General features: G+C 46.1%; 1 protein-coding gene across 2 annotated transcripts; it reads right to left on the reverse strand.

Moving 5' to 3' along the window:
* Positions 1-521: 521 nt before the first annotated feature.
* On the reverse strand, positions 522-16,162 carry ACOD1 (aconitate decarboxylase 1). 2 transcript variants are annotated; one of them, XM_069972323.1, is made up of 5 exons: positions 16,066-16,162; positions 14,548-14,709; positions 7,559-7,648; positions 2,291-2,496; positions 522-2,180 (listed from the first exon to the last, which is right to left on the reverse strand). In XM_069972323.1, the coding sequence occupies exons 1-5, from the start codon at positions 16,078-16,080 to the stop codon at positions 1,232-1,234; spliced, it is 1,422 nt and encodes a 473-aa protein (XP_069828424.1). In that variant the 5' UTR covers positions 16,081-16,162; the 3' UTR covers positions 522-1,231. The 2 variants fall into 2 exon arrangements, with proteins under 2 accessions (XP_069828424.1, XP_069828425.1); XM_069972324.1 differs by lacking the exons at positions 7,559-7,648; positions 14,548-14,709; positions 16,066-16,162 and adding an exon at positions 4,020-4,247.
* Positions 16,163-18,353: the final 2,191 nt, after the last annotated feature.

Genomic DNA, 18,353 nt, shown 5'->3' on the forward strand with positions numbered 1-18,353 from the left:
GGCACTGACAGTTTTACATTGATCAAGTATATTCATAGTACAATGAAACATTCATAATCATGCTTCACACTAAACATTACATGTTAATAAAACAAAATGTATTGCAACAGTGATATAAATTATTGAGATAAATATAACTTTATATACATCTTACTAAATGAATTTACACGGTGTATGTATTAATATATGTGTTCATGTATATGTTTATAATCTTGTTATTTTTAAGATAATTATTTTTAATAGCCAGCTTTAATTTTTGCCAGAGCAGGTCTAAAGAGAAATGATTGGTAGCTATTAGAGATGAGCGAACTGGGTTCAGGTTCGAGTCCATCCGAACCCGAACGATCGGCATTTGATTAGCGGGGGCTGCTGAATTGGATAAAGCTCTAAGGTTGCCTGGAAAACATGGGTATAGTCATTGGCTGTATCCATGATTTCCACATAGCCTTAGGGCTTTATCCAAGTTCAGCAGCCACCGCTAACCAAATGCCGAACGTTTGGGTTCGGATGGACTTGAACCCGGTTCGCTTATCTCTAGTAGCTATGGATGTTCTGTGTCATAGGACATCATGTAGTCTTTCTGGACATATTACATGTCCTATTTCTCCAAGGCTTGGAATACTGTATATTGCTGTTGAAACTTTCATAGCTGTAGTGTGTTCTGGAGTGCTGTATAGAGAGGTATCTGTCACTGTCCTTCTGCACAGCTCTGTGATTCTCACTTCCTGATTGGTCCATGCTGAACACATACTCCTTCCCCTCTGCTGTCATGTGACCACACAGACCTCTGACAGCAGCCCTGCTGCTCTATTCTAGCCTGTTGTACTACGCTACTGCATTCTGGGGATCTGCAGTTCCATCCTGTATCTACAAACTGCTGCTTTTCCAGGTTTATGCACCTGCTATGTTATTCCACGTGCATGTTATTCCCACTTAAAAATCATTATTTTTGGGGTGTGGAACCAGTTGTCTGAATTTCAATGATTTTTTAGGGGAAAATTTGCTTTGGTTTAAGAGTGGATTTAGATTACAAGCACGGTCCCTGAACAAATTATGCTCGTAATCCAAGGCACCACTATACTTGCATGCTTCATCAGACGCACCTCTTTGACAAATGGTAAAGAACATAGCTGGAATGGCTTTTACATATAAAAATATTTACCCTTTAAAACATGATGTTACTATAGTCATATAGATGTATTTCAGTATTAAAATAATGTCTGTAGTTTTGTTAGGATGATCTTTCCTGCTTGCTGGAGACCTGAGCTCTTTGTCTCAAAAGTGAGCTTAGAACTGAGCAGTCTGACAGGTCTTCCAGCTTGTTCACCATTTCCACAATACCTTCCACTCCATCTTCAGAGAGCACTGTCAAAGCATTAGACCTGAATTTTTTTTCAAGGTCTTCATTGCTCAGTGGTTTTCTCCAATGCCCATAGAACGTGTTGCACCTCTCTGTAAATGTAGCTCCATTTGTCATTGTAACACTCACCTCACAATACAGTTTTTCAAAATTTGGTTGATTATCAGAGGGGTGAAGAACCTCTATTTTACTAAGCAAATTCTGTAGTTCTGACCTGGAAATATTCTTAGCACTGAAAGACTGAATGGACACAAGTCCATCTAATAGAGCTGTGCAGGTATTGAACTGGAAGGAATGTCGAGCTTCGTGTTCTGTACTTGGAAAAGAACGACTCACATACTTAGCATCTGGGATTTTGAGTACAATCTTCTGGATATTATGGATAGGCAGTGAGTCATTATTGCCAGTAATGTGTTTTCTTACGGCACATGCTGCGTCTGCAACCCAGTGCATCCCAAGATGTGCAGGAAACCGTTTAAAAGCCACATCTTGTTTCTCTAGTAGCCAATTGTAAGATTCCAGAGATGGCAGAGCTTGTGGGTTATAGTCATGGTAGAATGCACCAAAACCAGACTCTAAATCCAGGATCTGCTTATTCCCTTCAAGACCTAAAAATGCAAAGCAAGCAGCTTCCAGGCCATATCTGCTTGCATTACCTATGTGCAGGGGCTTAGTCTGTGTCCCTGCATTGGCCATAGGAGCACCAGAATATGATGCAGCAATAGCTAAGGCTTCTCTGCACTGAACCTGATCCAGGCCTAAAAATTTTGAAGAAGCTGCAGCACTTCCCATTGTACCAACCACAGCAGGAGGGTGAAACCTACAGAAAAAGGGGAAGATAATGAGAAGAAAATAATACATATAAACGTACAAAAAAGACAACATGCATTCCTAAGCATATATATAGTATTTGGAATAAACATGACATACCTTCTAGGAATATTGCTGGCTTCATTAGAAAAATGCATGAGTCTTCCCTGCACCTCTACACCAACATTAAATGCCAAAAGAAAATCTAGTCCAGATTTCTTGTGATGTGAAGGTAAGGTTTCTGAAAGTGCAATCAAAGAGGGCAGAATAGCTCCAGATGGATGTGTGGCAGGGTGCCAGGTGTCATCAAAGTCCATTGAGTGAACCTAGGAAATATTGAATGTGTAGGTCAATTATTTAGAAAAAGGCAATACTAATATTCTTATGAATTATTTAGATTATCATTTAATATTAAAGGCCTATCAGTAGGCTAGGTCATTCAGATTGGTGGGGGTTTCTCTCCAGCTACCCTACTGATCACCTGACTGGGTGACACCTGTTTATCTGTATATTAAACTCCTAATAAATAATTACTATAATAAACTCCAGGGGAAATGGTCAGTGCAAAGTAAAGATAATAAACTCTAGGGGAAATTGTTAGTGCAAAGAAAAGAGAGGGGTAGTTGCCTATGGCAATAAACCTTAGTTTATTTATTTATTTATTTTTTTACGATTTTTGAAAATTGAGAGCAGGAATGAGATTGGTTGTTACATCGTGGTTGCTACATCATCCATCATTACACTTGCAATACTTCTGACTAATCTTTCCCAGATTATATTGTGGTACGTGTTCATCAGGAGTCCAATATGGAGATACATCTATTTCCCTCTGATTGAGAAGCGATGATAGCATGCAGGCTGCATTAGATGGATACTAGAAATTTGGCACCTACTGTTAAAGAACAGGATACAAAACCTTTGCAAAACATTATAGAATCACTATACTTAGAGGATGTTCACCCAGCTTCTTTGTAGCCAATACATAAATCACAATGCTTGTTTGATAATTGTAAAAATGTTGCTTTGTGAAAGATATCTCAAACTAAATTGCACTTGCACATACCACAAAAAGTCTTAATTTTTTTTACAAACTTCACTGTTTGTAAAAAAAAAAAAAAAAATGGTGACTTTTTGCCAGTACACAACCAACACACTAGATGGGAGGGGCAGGTGGCACGGCATAGCGGTGGGACGTGGCCTCTCCTGTTCCCAATTTACCACTAGTTATACCCGCAGGCAGGTATAAATCACAGTAAAAATCTACACCAGCTCTAATACTGCTGCACTGCAACCTTTGATTTGGCGGATTTATTGACAAATGCGCTGTGGCTGGGATATAGTTCCCTTATTTAAGTATTTTCTTCTTTGAATTTTCGTTCCTCTAAAATACAAGAAAAGTATTTGCTGTATGTATTATGACTCATGTTGGGTAGATGAAGTTTCTTACAAAAGTCACATCTTGGGAAACACTGAAAATGATACTTATTACACAACAGAAAACATTGTTGGTGTTTTCTAAGTCTGGACCGGCTTGATATTGGGAGCAGCAGGCAGGGACAGTATAAAAGCTTCATTTATAGATTTGAGAAAACTGGTTCAAGACCCAAAAGGATACCAAGATCTTAAAGGAGAACTTCAGGCTGGGGTGATTTTTGTTGGAGATGGGGAGGATGAAAGAAGAAACACACTGGCTGGCTGAGCAGGCCTGGCATATCACGTATCCCCCATATCCCCATTCAGACCCAGATGCGTCTTTCTTCAAGAAGACTACAGGGTACTTTGTAAATACAACAAATGTATAGCAATACAACAACATACAATAAAAGCTTGCATACACAAAAAGTCTAACCTTCATGTTCATTAGAACATATAATAAATAACAAACTTCTCCAGTCCAGGCCCTTTTCCACAGGTGGGTGCAACACTGCAAGCAGGCGCCAATCATTGAGATTGGGGCTTGTTGGAAGAACCTTTACAAGGCTCAATCAATCCTGTGGCAGGGCTGTATGAAAGATCACTGGACTGTCTGTGCAGCCTATTAACTTCATCATATTCGCCTGCACACGGAAAGATGTGTGGGTGGTTAGCAATGATTTAAATGCTCGCACAAATAATGCAATCAGCCGACTAACAAAAGATTTTTTATTCATTGGCTGATCACTGCCCATTTTACACAGGCCATTTATTGGCAGTGAGATTTCCTGCCTGGCCGTGTAAAAGGACATTATAAGTCCTTTTAAACACTCAGATCACACAAATAATCACTATATTGCTGCGTTTACACAGAACGATTATCGTGCGAATTTGCACGATAACGATCGAATTCGACCTATAATCGTACGTGTAAACGTAACAAACGATCGAACGACAAGCGAGAAATCGTTCATTTTCATGATCTTTGAACATGTTCTTAAATCGTCGTCCGCAAAAAAATCACAGATCGTTCCATGTAAATAGTTGTTCACCTATTTTACCTATGTGCGAGATAGGCTTAAACGATCGCAAAACGATAGCAAAACGATCGCAAAACTAATTTTCCAAACGATATATCGTTCCGTCTAAACGCTGATCGTTTTAAAAGAAAAATCGTTACTTCAAAGTCGTAGTCCGTGTAAACGTAGCATATCTCTTAGGACTCAGGCCATGCGTTCAGCTTGGCTTCCATAGCAGCCAGACTGCTTCTCATGATTTGTTCTGCTCTGCTTTTCCGTGTTGTAGCAGAGCCCAGTTTTTCACTCTCTGGCTGATCAGCTAAGGTGTGGTGTGTTCACTGATTATTGACAGCTGGCTCACCAGTTAGCTGTTGGTATCTGGGCAGGACCTGGGCCCAATCACGCCAGGGGCTGGGACTACAGGCTCCATAAGTATCCTCACTTGCCTCATGTTCCTTGCCTGCGATAGAGCCTATTTTATAGTGTTTCAGTTATCTAAATTTTGGCTTTTGGACTTGTCTATTCTCCTGGATTATGTTTTGTACTGCGCCGCTCTCCTGTTGCTGTCCTGGACCTCTGACCTTTGTGTATTGTGTACGTTTGTCCTGTCTGTTGTTTCGTGTTTAAACTATATAGGATAGGGACCGTCGACAAGTTGTCCGCTGTCACTAGGACTCCTGTGGCAAGTAGGCAGGGACAGCAGGGCGGGTGCCAGTGTTAGGGCAGCACCAGTCCTTTGTCTTGCACCTGTCCTTTTCATACAGCCTTTTAAATACAGTGATATTGGCATACATCTCTTGTTTAGACAGAGAGATGTGTGGCCGCTACCGATGATTTTTACAGCCACACATAAGATCCAATCAGTCAACAAGCGGGCATTTACTAAGCTAATACCTGACACTTTTACATGGGCCGATGTTTGCCTAATTGAGCCTTCTTATGCTGCGTTTACACGTAACGATTATTGTGCGAATTTGCGCGATAACAATCGAATTCGAACAATAATCGTACGTGTAAACGCAGCGAACGATCAAACGATGAACGAGAAATCGTTCGTTTTGATCTTTCAACATGTTATCAAAGCGTCGTTCGCAAAAAATTTGCCGATCGTTCCGTGTAAACAGTCGTCGCGTGATAGCTCGCTGCCCGGCCCCCCCGCTCGCAGCCCACCGCCGCCGCTCTGATCGACACCCCCGCCGGCGCTCTGATCGACACCCCCGCCGGCGCTCTGATCGACACCCCCGCCGCTCCGATCGCCACCCCCGCAGTCGCCGCTCCGATCGCCCCCGCCGCGACCATATGTTACCTGCTTCGCGTAGCAGGTCTTCGACATCCCCGGCTCCCCTCTTCAGTGCACTGATTGGCTGAAGAGGAGAGCCGGTAATTTCAAACGGCTCCTCTTCAGCCAATCAGTACTCCTCTTCAGCACTGATTGGCTGAAGAGGAGCCGTTTAAAATTCCGGTAAAATTCCGGTAATTTCAAACGGCTCCCCTCTTCAGCCAATCAGTGCACTGAAGAGCGGAGCCGGGGATGTCGAAGACCTGCTACGCGGAGCAGGTAACGTATGCTCGCGGCCGGGCCGGCGGGGGCGTTCGGAGCGGGGGGGGATGTGGCGATCGGAGCGGTGGCGGCGGGGGGGTGGCGATCGGAGTGGCGGCAGGGGTGGCGATCAGGGCGGCGGGGGTGGTGATCAGAGCGGTGGTGGGGGTGGCAATCGGGGCGGCGCAGGGGGCTGCGGATGAGCGGGGGACTGGGCTGCGAGTGGGGGGGGCGGGCTGCGGGCGGGCCGGGCTGCGGGCGCACGTTCGCAAAACGATTTTTCCGTACGATATATCGTACCGTCTAAACGCTGATCGTTATGAAAAAAGAAATCGTTACTCCGACATCGTTAATCGTACGATCGGGCCAATTATCGTTTCGTGTAAACGCAGCATTAGGCTATGTTCACACATAACGTTTAATAAGCATTCAGTTAGCATTAATTAGGTAGTGACTATGGTTGGGCTGCATCTCATGGGTACAATTTATTTACATTATTAAACACAGCAAAATAAACATGCAGGAGCAGGAAGCAGCACAATCATGGTCACTAGATGACTATTAAAATGAACAGACACATATCTGTATATGTCAGCATCACTTTTTTGATGGTATGCCAGTGTGTTGCTCATACAGCAATGTTGTGTAAACCCAACCTAAGGAACCTGATGGAAAGGGTCAGGGGGCAGTAGGGACAGTGAGGCATCTGAAAAGAGGAGTGCAGTAGGGGATGGTAAGGTATCTGGCAGAAAGGAGGCATTAGGGGATAGTGTGGCATCTGGTATGGGGAAGCAGTAGGGGATAGTGAGGCATCTGGTATGAGGAGGAGGTAGTAGGAGATGGTGAGGCATCTAACAGGAGGTGTAGCAGTGGGAACAGTGAGGCATCTGACAAGGAGTGTAAAAATATGCCAGTGAGGCATCTGACAGGAGAAGGGGAAGTACAGAAAGTGAGACATTTCACAGAAGAGGAGGGGTAGCAGGAGGGGTAGCAGCAGGACAGTGAGGCATCTGACAGGAGGGGTAGCAGTAGGACAGTGAGGCATCTGACAGGAGGGGTAGCAGTAGGACAGTGAGGCATCTGACAGGAGGGGTAGCAGTAGGACAGTGAGGCATCTGACAGGAGGGGTAGCAGTAGGACAGTGAGGCATCTGACAGGAGGGGTAGCAGTAGGACAGTGAGGCATCTGACAGGAGGGGTAGCAGTAGGACAGTGAGGCATCTGACAGGAGGGGTAGCAGTAGGACAGTGAGGCATCTGACAGGAGGGGTAGCAGTAGGTCAGAGAGGCATCTGACAGGAGGGGTAGCAGTAGGACAGTCTTAAATCACTTCTAGTGGCATCTAAAACATTATATATTACTACTACATAATAGTTAGTGGTGATCTATTATTGATCAGATATAGAGTCATTTCTTACAGCAACACCATTGACAAAGGAGGCATAGAGTGGAGGAAGACGGAGGTCAGACTGGCCCCAGACTGTGCTTGATATGTCAGTGCTGTAAACCTGAAATCAATAAAACAGGCAATCACATAAGCATGGAAAATAAATAAAAGAAGAAAATTCCTAGAAGAAAAAAAAAAAGAAAACAAATGCTACACCAAAACAGGATTTTTATTACTATGAGTAGCTAACTGTAAATGGCCGTTCTTCAATAATATCTTTGGAAGGTAGAGTATTTAGTTGGAGTATGTTACATAATATATAAGCAGCATTAATATATGTGCAGTAAATTTATTGTAGACACTGACACTTTTAAATCAACTTTAAAGGGAATCTGTCACTAGAAAGGGCATATGCAACTACTGACAGTGTTATACAGCTATGGTTGCACTCATATGAATGTTTCCTGTATATAGCATTCTGTGGCTGCAATACTGCAAACAATATATATATATTTGCTGGTATGAAGAGCCAAAGAGGCATAAAGATGGCAATGATGAGCCTAGGGGACACCAGCCTGTATAAGGCATGGTGTCTTGGACTGATGGGGCGGTGGTGAGTGCAAGGGGTTAATGGTTGGTGAATGTGGTATAGCTGGGATGGCTGCACTTGGGGAAGTTCCGGTGGTAACTAGGGGAGGTGTAGTTGCCAGGAAAGGGCAGGCCAGGGGTGGAGGCAAGGATATATAAGCCCAAGGAAGGGGCGGGCTTACCCTCTTTCGGCTTGTCCAGCTCAGGAGTTTGTCATGTCTCAGGAGAGTCTGACCGAAGCTTTGCGGCTGCAGCTGCAGCAGGACCCGTCTTTCCTCGGCCGCCTGCTGGCAGGTTTGGGGGAAGAGTCGGGGCATGATATGTCCAGAGGTGGCAGGCGGTCCGCTCGGCGCATCCGCCCACCCGCGCGCCTTAGTCCCAGTCCCCCGCTCTCTGCCCGGCGCCGGCAGGGGGGAGGTGGTAGAGCCGCATTAGCGGTTGCACCGGCGTCACTTCCGGTTGCGCCGCCGATGGCTCCGCCCCTTCCGCCCTGCGCCCACGCTGCCAGCATAGTGTCCGGAGGCAGCGCGGCTCCACAGTCTCTACCAGTGCCCGGTCCCCCCCCCCCTTTAGCATTGTCAGTAGCTATGGGCAATCAGGCTGGAGTCTCCCCTGCCTCCCATGAGTCCGGTGAGTGTAGCTCTCCCAGCCCCTTGCAGCAGGCTATTGATAACTGCCAGAGCCTGACTGCTTCCCCCCCCCCTCCTGTTTCACAGCATGAGGCTCAATCCCTCTCCCTCCCTGATAACCCCCCCCTCCTCCCCCCCCCGCCCAGCCTTATGCGGCCCAGCCAGCCCCCCGGTGCATTAGCCTTCACCGCGCAGCGTGGTTTTGATCAGGCCTCCTGTGGGGAGCGGCTGCCTGTGACTTCGCTAGCGTGCGGCGGGTCTCGTGCCAGTGTGTGCGGGCTTAGGCGCTCCCGCTCGCCATCCTATGCGTCCTCTAGAGGATCTTCCAGGCATAGGCGCCATAGATCCCGCGACTCTAGAGTTCGCTACTCCAGACGTCACCATAGGGAGTCTAGACAACGGAGCCGATCGAGGCGCTCCAGAAGTTCTAGGTGGCGATCCCCTTCCTCTGGGTCCTCGTCTTGTACCCCCTCGAGCTCTGATGGGGAGTCAGTTCGTGGCAAGAAAAGGCGGGAGCCTTCACGCCGGAAGAGGAGTTCATGCTGCTCAGTTCGGCCAGAAGCGGCGGCTCCAGCTGTGCAGACTTTGCCGTCAGCCCCGCCGGCGCCGGTACAGACGCTATCGGCAGCACCGATGTTGCCTTCAAGCTCGGTGCCTATTCCTCAGGAGATGCCGGGTCAGTCGTCATCTGCAGTTGGCGGTGAGTTTGACTTTGCACGGGCATGGGGTGGGGGGGCGGGTGATTTAGTCCCTGCCCTTAAGGCGATTCTTAGCAAAATTGACCCTGTTCCTTCGCCTCAGGCTGGAGCTAAGCAGCCTCCGGCAAAGGCTGGCGTTCATAAGGACGCCTTTTTCTGTGGGATTAGCCCGCTTGGCACGCATTTGGACGATGACACGAAAGGAAAAATTTGGGATAACCAATATGTTGATATTTGGTCCTTGATCACTACGGATCAGCACACCGTCGACAAAGAGCGACGTGTTGCCGCTGACCGTTATGATAAACGACCAAAGGTAGCAAAGACCATAAACAACTGGTTACAGGCCTTCTCTGTACTCGGTTGTGTTATGGGTATGAAGCATCCGGAGCGTTGCTCTGAGCTTTTCATTTATATGGACTCTATTTATAGCGCTTTTAAGTCACACGGGGGCAGCGCCTGGTGGCGGTACGATGAGGAGTTTCGCCGCCGCCTCGCTTTGCAGCCTGAAATTGGGTGGGGGGTAAAAGCCACGGATGTGTGGCTGCGTTTGATGATGGCTCAGAAGAGCAATCCCTTTCCCTCAGCGGCCACTGCCTCAGCGCCTGCAGCTCCGGGGGCAGTGGCCGTGCGACGGCCAGGAACCTGCTGGCTTTTTAACGAGGGCCATTGCAGGTTCTACGGACTCTGTAAGTTCCGCCACGAGTGCTCCTCCTGCGGGGGGCAGCATGCGGTGGTTAGATGTCAGCGATCTAAGTTGTCAGGTAAACCAGCAGCGGGTGTTGACGGGAAAGACCCCGGTGAACGTGGACGCGATGCGCCCGTGGTTAAGTAGTTATCCTAAGCGTGATGCAGCTAGTCAATAATTACATGGTTTTACCCATGGGTTTTTGATACCTTTCTATTTTTCTCCCTATCTATTATGGGCGGATAATCTGAAATCTGCCCGGGAAGCGCATGAGGTCCTCGTTGATAAGGTTAGTCAGGAGTTAGCCCTGGGCAGGGTTGAGGGTCCTTTTGTTTTTCCTCCGTTTGAGAATTTGAGGGTGTCCCCTCTGGGTGTGGTCCCTAAAAAAGAAGTTGGTAAGTTTCGTTTGATACATCACCTTTCTCATCCTAAGGGCAGTTCTGTCAACGACGGTATTCCCAAGGAGGACGCCGCGGTTTCTTATGTTTCCTTTGATAGTGCTGTCCGCCTTCTTGTTGCGGCTGGCCGCGGTGCCCTCCTTGCGAAGTCGGATATACAGTCTGCCTTTCGTCTCCTCCCGGTGCATCCGGAATGTTACCATCTGCTGGGTTTTCAGATAAACGGTTTGTATTACTATGACACTTGTCTCCCCATGGGCTGTTCCATTTCGTGTCACTTTTTCGAGATGTTCAGTTCTTTTCTCGAGTGGGTGGTGCGCTATGAAACCGGGAGTAATGCGATCATTCATTATTTGGATGATTTTTTGTTTGTTGCCCCAGCAGATTCCCAGTGGTGTCGTTTTTTGTTGAACACCTTCCTTTTTTAGATGCGTAAATTTGGTGTTCCTATTGCCGGTGAAAAGACTGAGGGCCCGGCGACTTCGCTGTCTTTTCTTGGAATCGAGCTCGATTCCATGGACATGGTTTTCCGCCTTCCGGCGGACAAGCTAGCTCGGTTGGCTTCTCTGATTGACGGTTTCCTGTCTGTGCGTAAAGTTTCCTTACAGCAAATGCAATCCCTGTTGGGATTGTTGGTTTTTGCCTGCAGAATTATGCCTATGGGCAGGGTTTTCTGCAGGCGCTTATCGCTGTCCACCAGAGGAGTCAGGTTGCCCAGCCATCGCATCCGGCTGACCGCTGCCTTGAAGGCTGATCTGATGGTGTGGAAGGAATTTTTGCGTTCCTACAATGGTCGCACTTGCTGGCCCTCTCAGGAGGTTTCTAGCGACGAATTGGAATTGTTCACTGACGCGGCCGGTTCCTGCGGTTTTGGAGCTATCCTGGGCAACGATTGGTGTGCCGAGGCATGGCCTCCGAATTGGTGGGAGCTCGGTCTCTGTCGTAATCTTACGCTGCTGGAGCTCTTTCCCATAGTGGTTGCTGTTGAACTTTGGGGACGAGCTCTGGCTAACAGGCGGGTATGCTTTTGGACAGATAACCTCAGTGTCGTTTTCTGTATTAATAAGTTAACCTCTTCTTCCCTCCCTGTGTTAGCTTTGTTGCGTCACTTAGTTTTGCGTTGCCTGGAGGGTAATATCGTGTTCAGGGCCCAACATGTTCCGGGTAAAATTAATGTGGTTGCTGACGCTTTATCCCGTTTTGATTGGCAGGTTTTTCGACAGCTCCGTCCGGAAGCGGCTCCGAATGGACTGGCATGCCCGGAGCACCTATGGGACTTAGTGACACACGGCTGCTCCCGCTAGTGCAGGCTTCAGTGTCTCAATCGACGTGGTCTGCGTATGGTAAGGCATGGGCTGAGTGGTTGGGTTGTGTCGGTTCGAGAAATGTCATGCTGAGTGAAGACGACCGTGTGTCTACTACGGTTGAGTACCTTCTGTCTCTACGGGATAAAGGGCTATCAGGTGTGGTTGCGCAGCGTAGGATAGCGGGCATTAATTTCCATTTTAAGTTGCGAGGTTGGGCGGACGTTAGCGGCAATTTTACTATACGCCAGGCCCTTAAGGGCTGGAGGAGGAGTCAGACTCCTAAGGACAGCCGCAGGCCGATATCTTATTCATTGTTAGTTCGTTTGTTAGATCAATTAGGTAAGTTATGTCGGACCGAGTTTGAAGCTCTACTGTTTTCTGCTGCCTTTGTCCTAGCCTTTTTTGGTGCGTTTAGAGTCAGTGAGCTGGTTCCTCCATCTAGTCTCCGGGCTGGGGGTCTCTTGACCGAGGATGTGTTACTATCCAACGGAGTGCTTAGGGTTAGGGTCCGCAGATCCAAGACAGACCTTTTGGGTCTGGGTGCATGGCTTCCCCTATCCTCGGTCCAAGGTCCGGCTTGTCCTGTCAGCATTGTTTCTAGGTACATGGCTGCTCGTCCTCGGGGCACCCAGTTTCTGGTACACGCGGATGGTGTTCCTTTATCCAGGTACCAGTTTCAAGCGTTAATGAAAAAGGCCTTGGAGGCGGCCGGCGCCCCCCAGGCCGAGTTTGGGACGCATTCCTTTAGAATTGGCGCGGCGACGGAGGCAGCTAGAGCTGGGTTGTCAGAGGAGCAGGTGATGAGGATAGGGCGCTGGAGGTCCGCATGTTATGCCTCTTATGTTAGGCCGGAACTTCTTTGCTAATTTGTTTTTCTTGCAGGTCCTAGACGTCCGGTGGTGTGGCTAATTGGCCACTCGTACATATATTGGGCGGCACAGAGAGCGGCGCATCGCCCAGGAGGCCGGTCTCTTGGTTTCCGGGATCTGGAGGTGCATTGGAAAGGAGTCAAGGGGCTCCGTTGGTCCGAAGTCCTGTCCCAGGCGATCGAGATAGGACGTTCTGCTCGTTTTCCAGTGGTTTTGGTTATCCATGCTGGGGGGAATGATTTGTGTTTACTTCGTTTGAATGAGTTGCTGACCATTATTCGTTCCGACCTTGAGAGATTGCCGGGCTTTTTTAATGAAGTGGTGTTGGTTTGGTCGGAAATAGTTTCAAGGGTTAAGTGGCAAGGCGCTAGGGATGCAGCTGCGATGGAGAGGGCCCGTAGGACAGTTAATGCTCGCACTTCTAGATTCGTGCGGGCGAACGGGGGTGTGGTGGTTCGCCATAGGCAATTGGAAGGGGACAACCGGAGGTTAATGATTGCTGACGGAACTCACCTTAATGATATTGGTTTGGACATTTTCCTGTCGGGGCTCCAGGACGGGGTGGAGCAGGCCTTGTTTATTTTGGGGGGGGGTCGGGGCTCGGTCTAGGCTTAGCCGAGCCCCTCCGTGGCGGTGAATAGAAGGAGAAATGGAGGCAGTGCCCGTCGGCCTTCCGACGGCTGGCACAACCCCGAGAAAATGTTTGGTTACATTGATTAAGTTAATAAAAGCTGTGGCCGACCCCGTCCACTAAAATTGGAACTGTTGTCTGTGCAGTTATTTAGCTAGCACCATTCACGTGGCAAAGGGTATCCTAGCAGTCTAGGGGACACCAGCCTGTATAAGGCATGGTGTCTTGGACTGATGGGGCGGTGGTGAGTGCAAGGGGTTAATGGTTGGTGAATGTGGTATAGCTGGGATGGCTGCACTTGGGGAAGTTCCGGTGGTAACTAGGGGAGGTGTAGTTGCCAGGAAAGGGCAGGCCAGGGGTGGAGGCAAGGATATATAAGCCCAAGGAAGGGGCGGGCTTACCCTCTTTCGGCTTGTCCAGCTCAGGAGTTTGTCCCTCCCTCCCTCCCTATTTTTTACACTCAGGGGCGTTGGTTTGTGTAAGAAGTTGGTATTTGTGTTACGTCTGAAATGTTTTATGCAAGTCACAGCTGGCGGTGAATAGAAGGAGAAATGGAGGCAGTGCCCGTCGGCCTTCCGACGGCTGGCACAACCCCGAGAAAATGTTTGGTTACATTGATTAAGTTAATAAAAGCTGTGGCCGACCCCGTCCACTAAAATTGGAACTGTTGTCTGTGCAGTTATTTAGCTAGCACCATTCACGTGGCAAAGGGTATCCTAGCAGTCCTGAGCTAAAACGTCTCTCCCCACTCACTTCAACCACCTTCTCCCTTCATGATGGATACACACACGCAGCAAGTCTCTGAAATCACTGTCAGAGCTGTTAATTGCCAAGCCCTGGCAAAATCCTGTGTATATAACATGCGTCAAGATTGCAGCGCACACAAACAGCTTGACAGCTCCAGAAAGCTTCAGACACTCACTGGGCGTGTGCCGGGGTGGCCTGGGTGGCTGTTCAGGAAGACAGAGAGACTGGTTAAAACAAGCGAGGAAAGGTTTCACAGCACAGGGTACCTCTGTGCCACAACCACTCTATTTTTACTTTTCTGACCAGCAATAAAAAGGATTTTTTGCACTATTGTAGCCATGAAAATGTTATATACAGGTACTATCAGTTGTGTAATATTCCCTTTAATTAAAGGGGTTATACAGCATTTACAGACGTAACGTTTATAAATAATACCTAGAACATATAATGATAAAAAGTTCTTACTTTGCTGTACTGCAATGCCTTCTGGAAGACTTCTGTTGTGGTACCAATCAAACCAACTCCCAAGGTGTCTAAAATCATACGTTTGCTTCTCCGAATCAATGCTTCGGTTAGATTATTAGTGGTCAGGCCATGTATAACTCCAGCAAAACTCCCTGTGACTGACTGAAAAACAATATATACTTACTGTATGATTTGTTACAGGGACTGTTTCATGACTTTTGCCCTGCCACCCCCAAAAGCACTAAAAACATTATGTAGGTGAAAAGGTGAGTTGACAAACTAAGTGCAGCTAGGTTAACACTATGTGAAACACTATTGTGCAAAGAATGGCCGTTATTTGAGAATAGCCGCTGTTATGAAATATGGCCATTGTTTTTACGTAGTGTGAAACCTAGCCTAAACATAAACTCACCATACACTATGGGGGACATTTATTAAGTCCGGCGTTTTTTGCACTGGGATTTAAAATGTCAGAAAAATGATAAATTCAGGGAACCTTGAGTCTTTCAGGTGACTTCTTAGTATAAGCTGTCCTGTATATGTATAAGAGGAGCTTACTCATACTATTCTATTAATAGTATATGCCATTTTCCCCCCAGTTACCACCCTGCAAACTCCATTTCTGTGTCTGGTTTCCCTATGCTCAGTGGCAGTGTGGATGCAGAGTAGTGTCTGCGCTGCCTCCTATACACTACATACATCCTAAAACCAAGACCCTGCAATCCTACCTCATTATAGCAAACCTTCAGAAGTTTCCAGACCAGCACTGAGCAATCTAACATGTGAATCCAGTATTTTCTCTGACCAGAAAGTCTGCACATTGCACAAGCTGTTTCTCTCCTTTTCCTTCTCTTAACCCCCCCCCCCCCCTGGCCACTCTGGAGCAGGTGTAGATTTATGCCATGATGTACGCCTGTTAGCAGGTGTAAGTCATGGTGAATTGTGCTTCTCTATCTGCCACTCCGATGGGTGAGTTTAGGTTGGCAAATGCCAGGGGAAAGTGTGCCAACTTTAAAGATGAGGGTGAAGAGATAATGCTATGGGTTTAGTCATCAGGGGTTAGCCTAGGCCCCTTAGCTCTAATGATTTAGCATACAAAGGCACTGTGGACAACTGTATGTTATCAGCTCTGTTGGAACAGTTTGGGTTTGGCCCTTTTCTGTTTCAGCATAACTGTGCCCCACTGGTCCAGGCAAAGTCCAGAAAGGCATGGTTGGGTGACTAAATGAGAAAGATTTTGATAGTCATGATTTACATATATCGCACATTGTATACCTTTTTTATAATCAGCTATGGCACAGGCATATATGTAAGTCACGTTTTTCAATTAATTGTATATAACATTTTTGCGACTCCCAGCGTGAAGTAATAATATGTATAATATAATAATTGCTAAGTAGGAGACTATGCATGCTACAAATTAAATGCATTAGATGTCATCATTGCCACTGACGTACTGGTACTGTATAAAACTTTGAGCATATTACCAGTAGTAGTAAAGGAAGAAAAGAATCTTACCTTAGCAGCAAGCATATTTCTTTAAAGAGAGAGCAGTGTAGGTTCCAATTCAGGTTCTTCTTATAACTGCTTCAAATATCCTGACTCATTTTATAGTCTATCCACCTCTGTGGTAATGCATAGTACTCTTCCCACATGTCTCTTTCTTCCCTTTTCTTTTAAACTGGGTTTCCCCATTTACATAATTTTCAAGTTCCCAGTCAGCTGAAGGTAAAGAGGTAATAGTATTGAAAAGTCAGATATGTGACCCACGTGATGATGACCTATTCCACATTAAAATATTTTCCCATATACTCACATATAATTTATCTCAATGCTGTAAACTGCTGCAGAACACTTGCCAGATACTGCAAGAGGAATATTTGTGGTTGCGCTGTGACAATAAAGTCTTATACACAAATTGGGTATACAGGCAATTTCTGATATGATGCGTGAGTATTCCACGTATAATTTCAAATTATGTTCCCAGATCCTGTTGGGAAGATAGCTTTATCTTTTCTTATGATAATCTGTTTATCCAGGCGGTGGTGATGTTCATTGATGACATCTTCATTGTGTGGCATTCAGAAGTGGCAGCTGTACAGGACTTTATGGATTACATCAACAACACCTTGAACTTGCGGTTTACACACATCTGGAATAGGGTGGAAATTACCTTTTTGGATCTTAAACTCAAAGTAAAGCTTAGCTCACACAGAAGTTTAACCCAAAATTATAGAAAGGAGATTTCTTGCAACAGAATCCTGCGAGTAACCTTGTCATTCTTTACACACTGTTAAAGTAGTACTTCGTACAAGGGCCTGTTTTAATATACGCCTAGGGATAGGTCACTGTTTGGGTGGGCGGGTCTGTAAGGTCACAACCCCAGGACCCAGAAGCGAACAGCGCAACAGATCGGTAAGATACCGACAGCACCACGGGAGCCAGGGAGGTAAATGCACCTAAGTTAGCACTTCGTTTTTAACAACCTATCCCTATCCTCCACAGACTGTAAGGTAGTTAGAAAAAAGGGAAAACAATAGTGTGATAGACTGAAAGCAAAATGATATTAAAAGTGAATGCTGGATCGTGCTGTCAAAAAAGTAGGTCCAAAAAAGATCTGATTTAGGTTGGTCAAAAAATAAATCTCAACTAAAACCTAATTTTGCAACCACTCATAGTTTAGAATCTGCGGAGATTAAGGCTGCATTCACATATTCTGTTAAGTTGTCTGTGCGCACAGGCAAATTTATAGCCCATTGCTTTGAATTGGGCTATTGAGATGTTCAGTTTTTTCACGTATCCCCAATCCGTTACGTGAAAGAATAGGACATGTCATAACTCGGAGCGGCAGCACGGCGCGTATTTCCCTATAGAAATCAATGAGATCCGTGTTTTTAAACTAGTACACTACAATTTTAACCAGTCTGTGAAAAACACGGACACAGATTAAAAACGGATGTAAACATGGACGGTTTTGCACGGATGATGGATGTAGCTAGCTGACTACAACCACGGACCAGGAAAACAATGAACGTGTGAATGCAGCCTTATTTTGGAGACTCGACACATGATGCAATTAACATTGTTCATTTACTAGAACTTACACACGTGCAATGGGAGACAGGACAGACTAGTGTGGTAACTTGCAGTAAATTCATTACGGAACAGGAATTAACGTTGTGGTATATGCATTGACCTAAGGAAGTGGTCATCTGTGAGACAACAATTTAGTTACAACATAGTTTGTCTAAAATAATTTGTTCTAAGCTAGCACAGTAAATATTTCAGAGGTAAGGTCAAATCCAAGAAAACAGATCCTAGTTATTATACAGGGATTTTTTGTAGAATTTTTTATTTAATTATTTGTCAGTAATGGAATAGATTGTCTTACCATGACAACCCTTTTAGGAATGAAGTTTGGAGTATGGACAAACTAGAAAGCATAAATGAACATATAAAATATCATACACATAGGGATTTATGGGATGCATTGGGGAGAAAAATGTTATGTAAATCCTGTCATTATGGAAGCTTCTTCCTGTGATGTTTTATATGGCTATATTAACAGAAAAAGGCTCTAAAAGGCCCTATCTACTTTATACTTTTGTCATCCGTACCCGCTGCTTGCTGTCATTATAAAGTGTATGGGATTCTCTCGACAGCCCCCCAACAGAGGATATCAGTGAAGAAAGAGGTTGGGCATGATAGAAAATCACTGCCTGACCCCTTTGTTCTAGGAGATTAAGCCACACCCAGAGCATTCTAGCTTTGACTTTCCCTCCCCTACTTATAGAGAACACAGGAAC

The sequence above is a fragment of the Dendropsophus ebraccatus genome, chromosome 5 (genome assembly GCF_027789765.1).
Source record: "Dendropsophus ebraccatus isolate aDenEbr1 chromosome 5, aDenEbr1.pat, whole genome shotgun sequence".
In the NCBI taxonomy this organism is placed as follows: Eukaryota; Metazoa; Chordata; class Amphibia; order Anura; family Hylidae; genus Dendropsophus; species Dendropsophus ebraccatus.

Bases quoted from the DNA above. Each gene is read 5' to 3' on its own strand.
- ACOD1 (XM_069972323.1), bottom strand. The intron at 2,497-7,558 runs GTAAGAAATGAC...AATATTTCCTAG, and splicing joins CCTTTGTCAATGGTGTTGCT to GTTCACTCAATGGACTTTGA. The intron at 2,181-2,290 runs GTATGTCATGTT...CTTTTTCTGTAG, and splicing joins GCCAGCAATATTCCTAGAAG to GTTTCACCCTCCTGCTGTGG.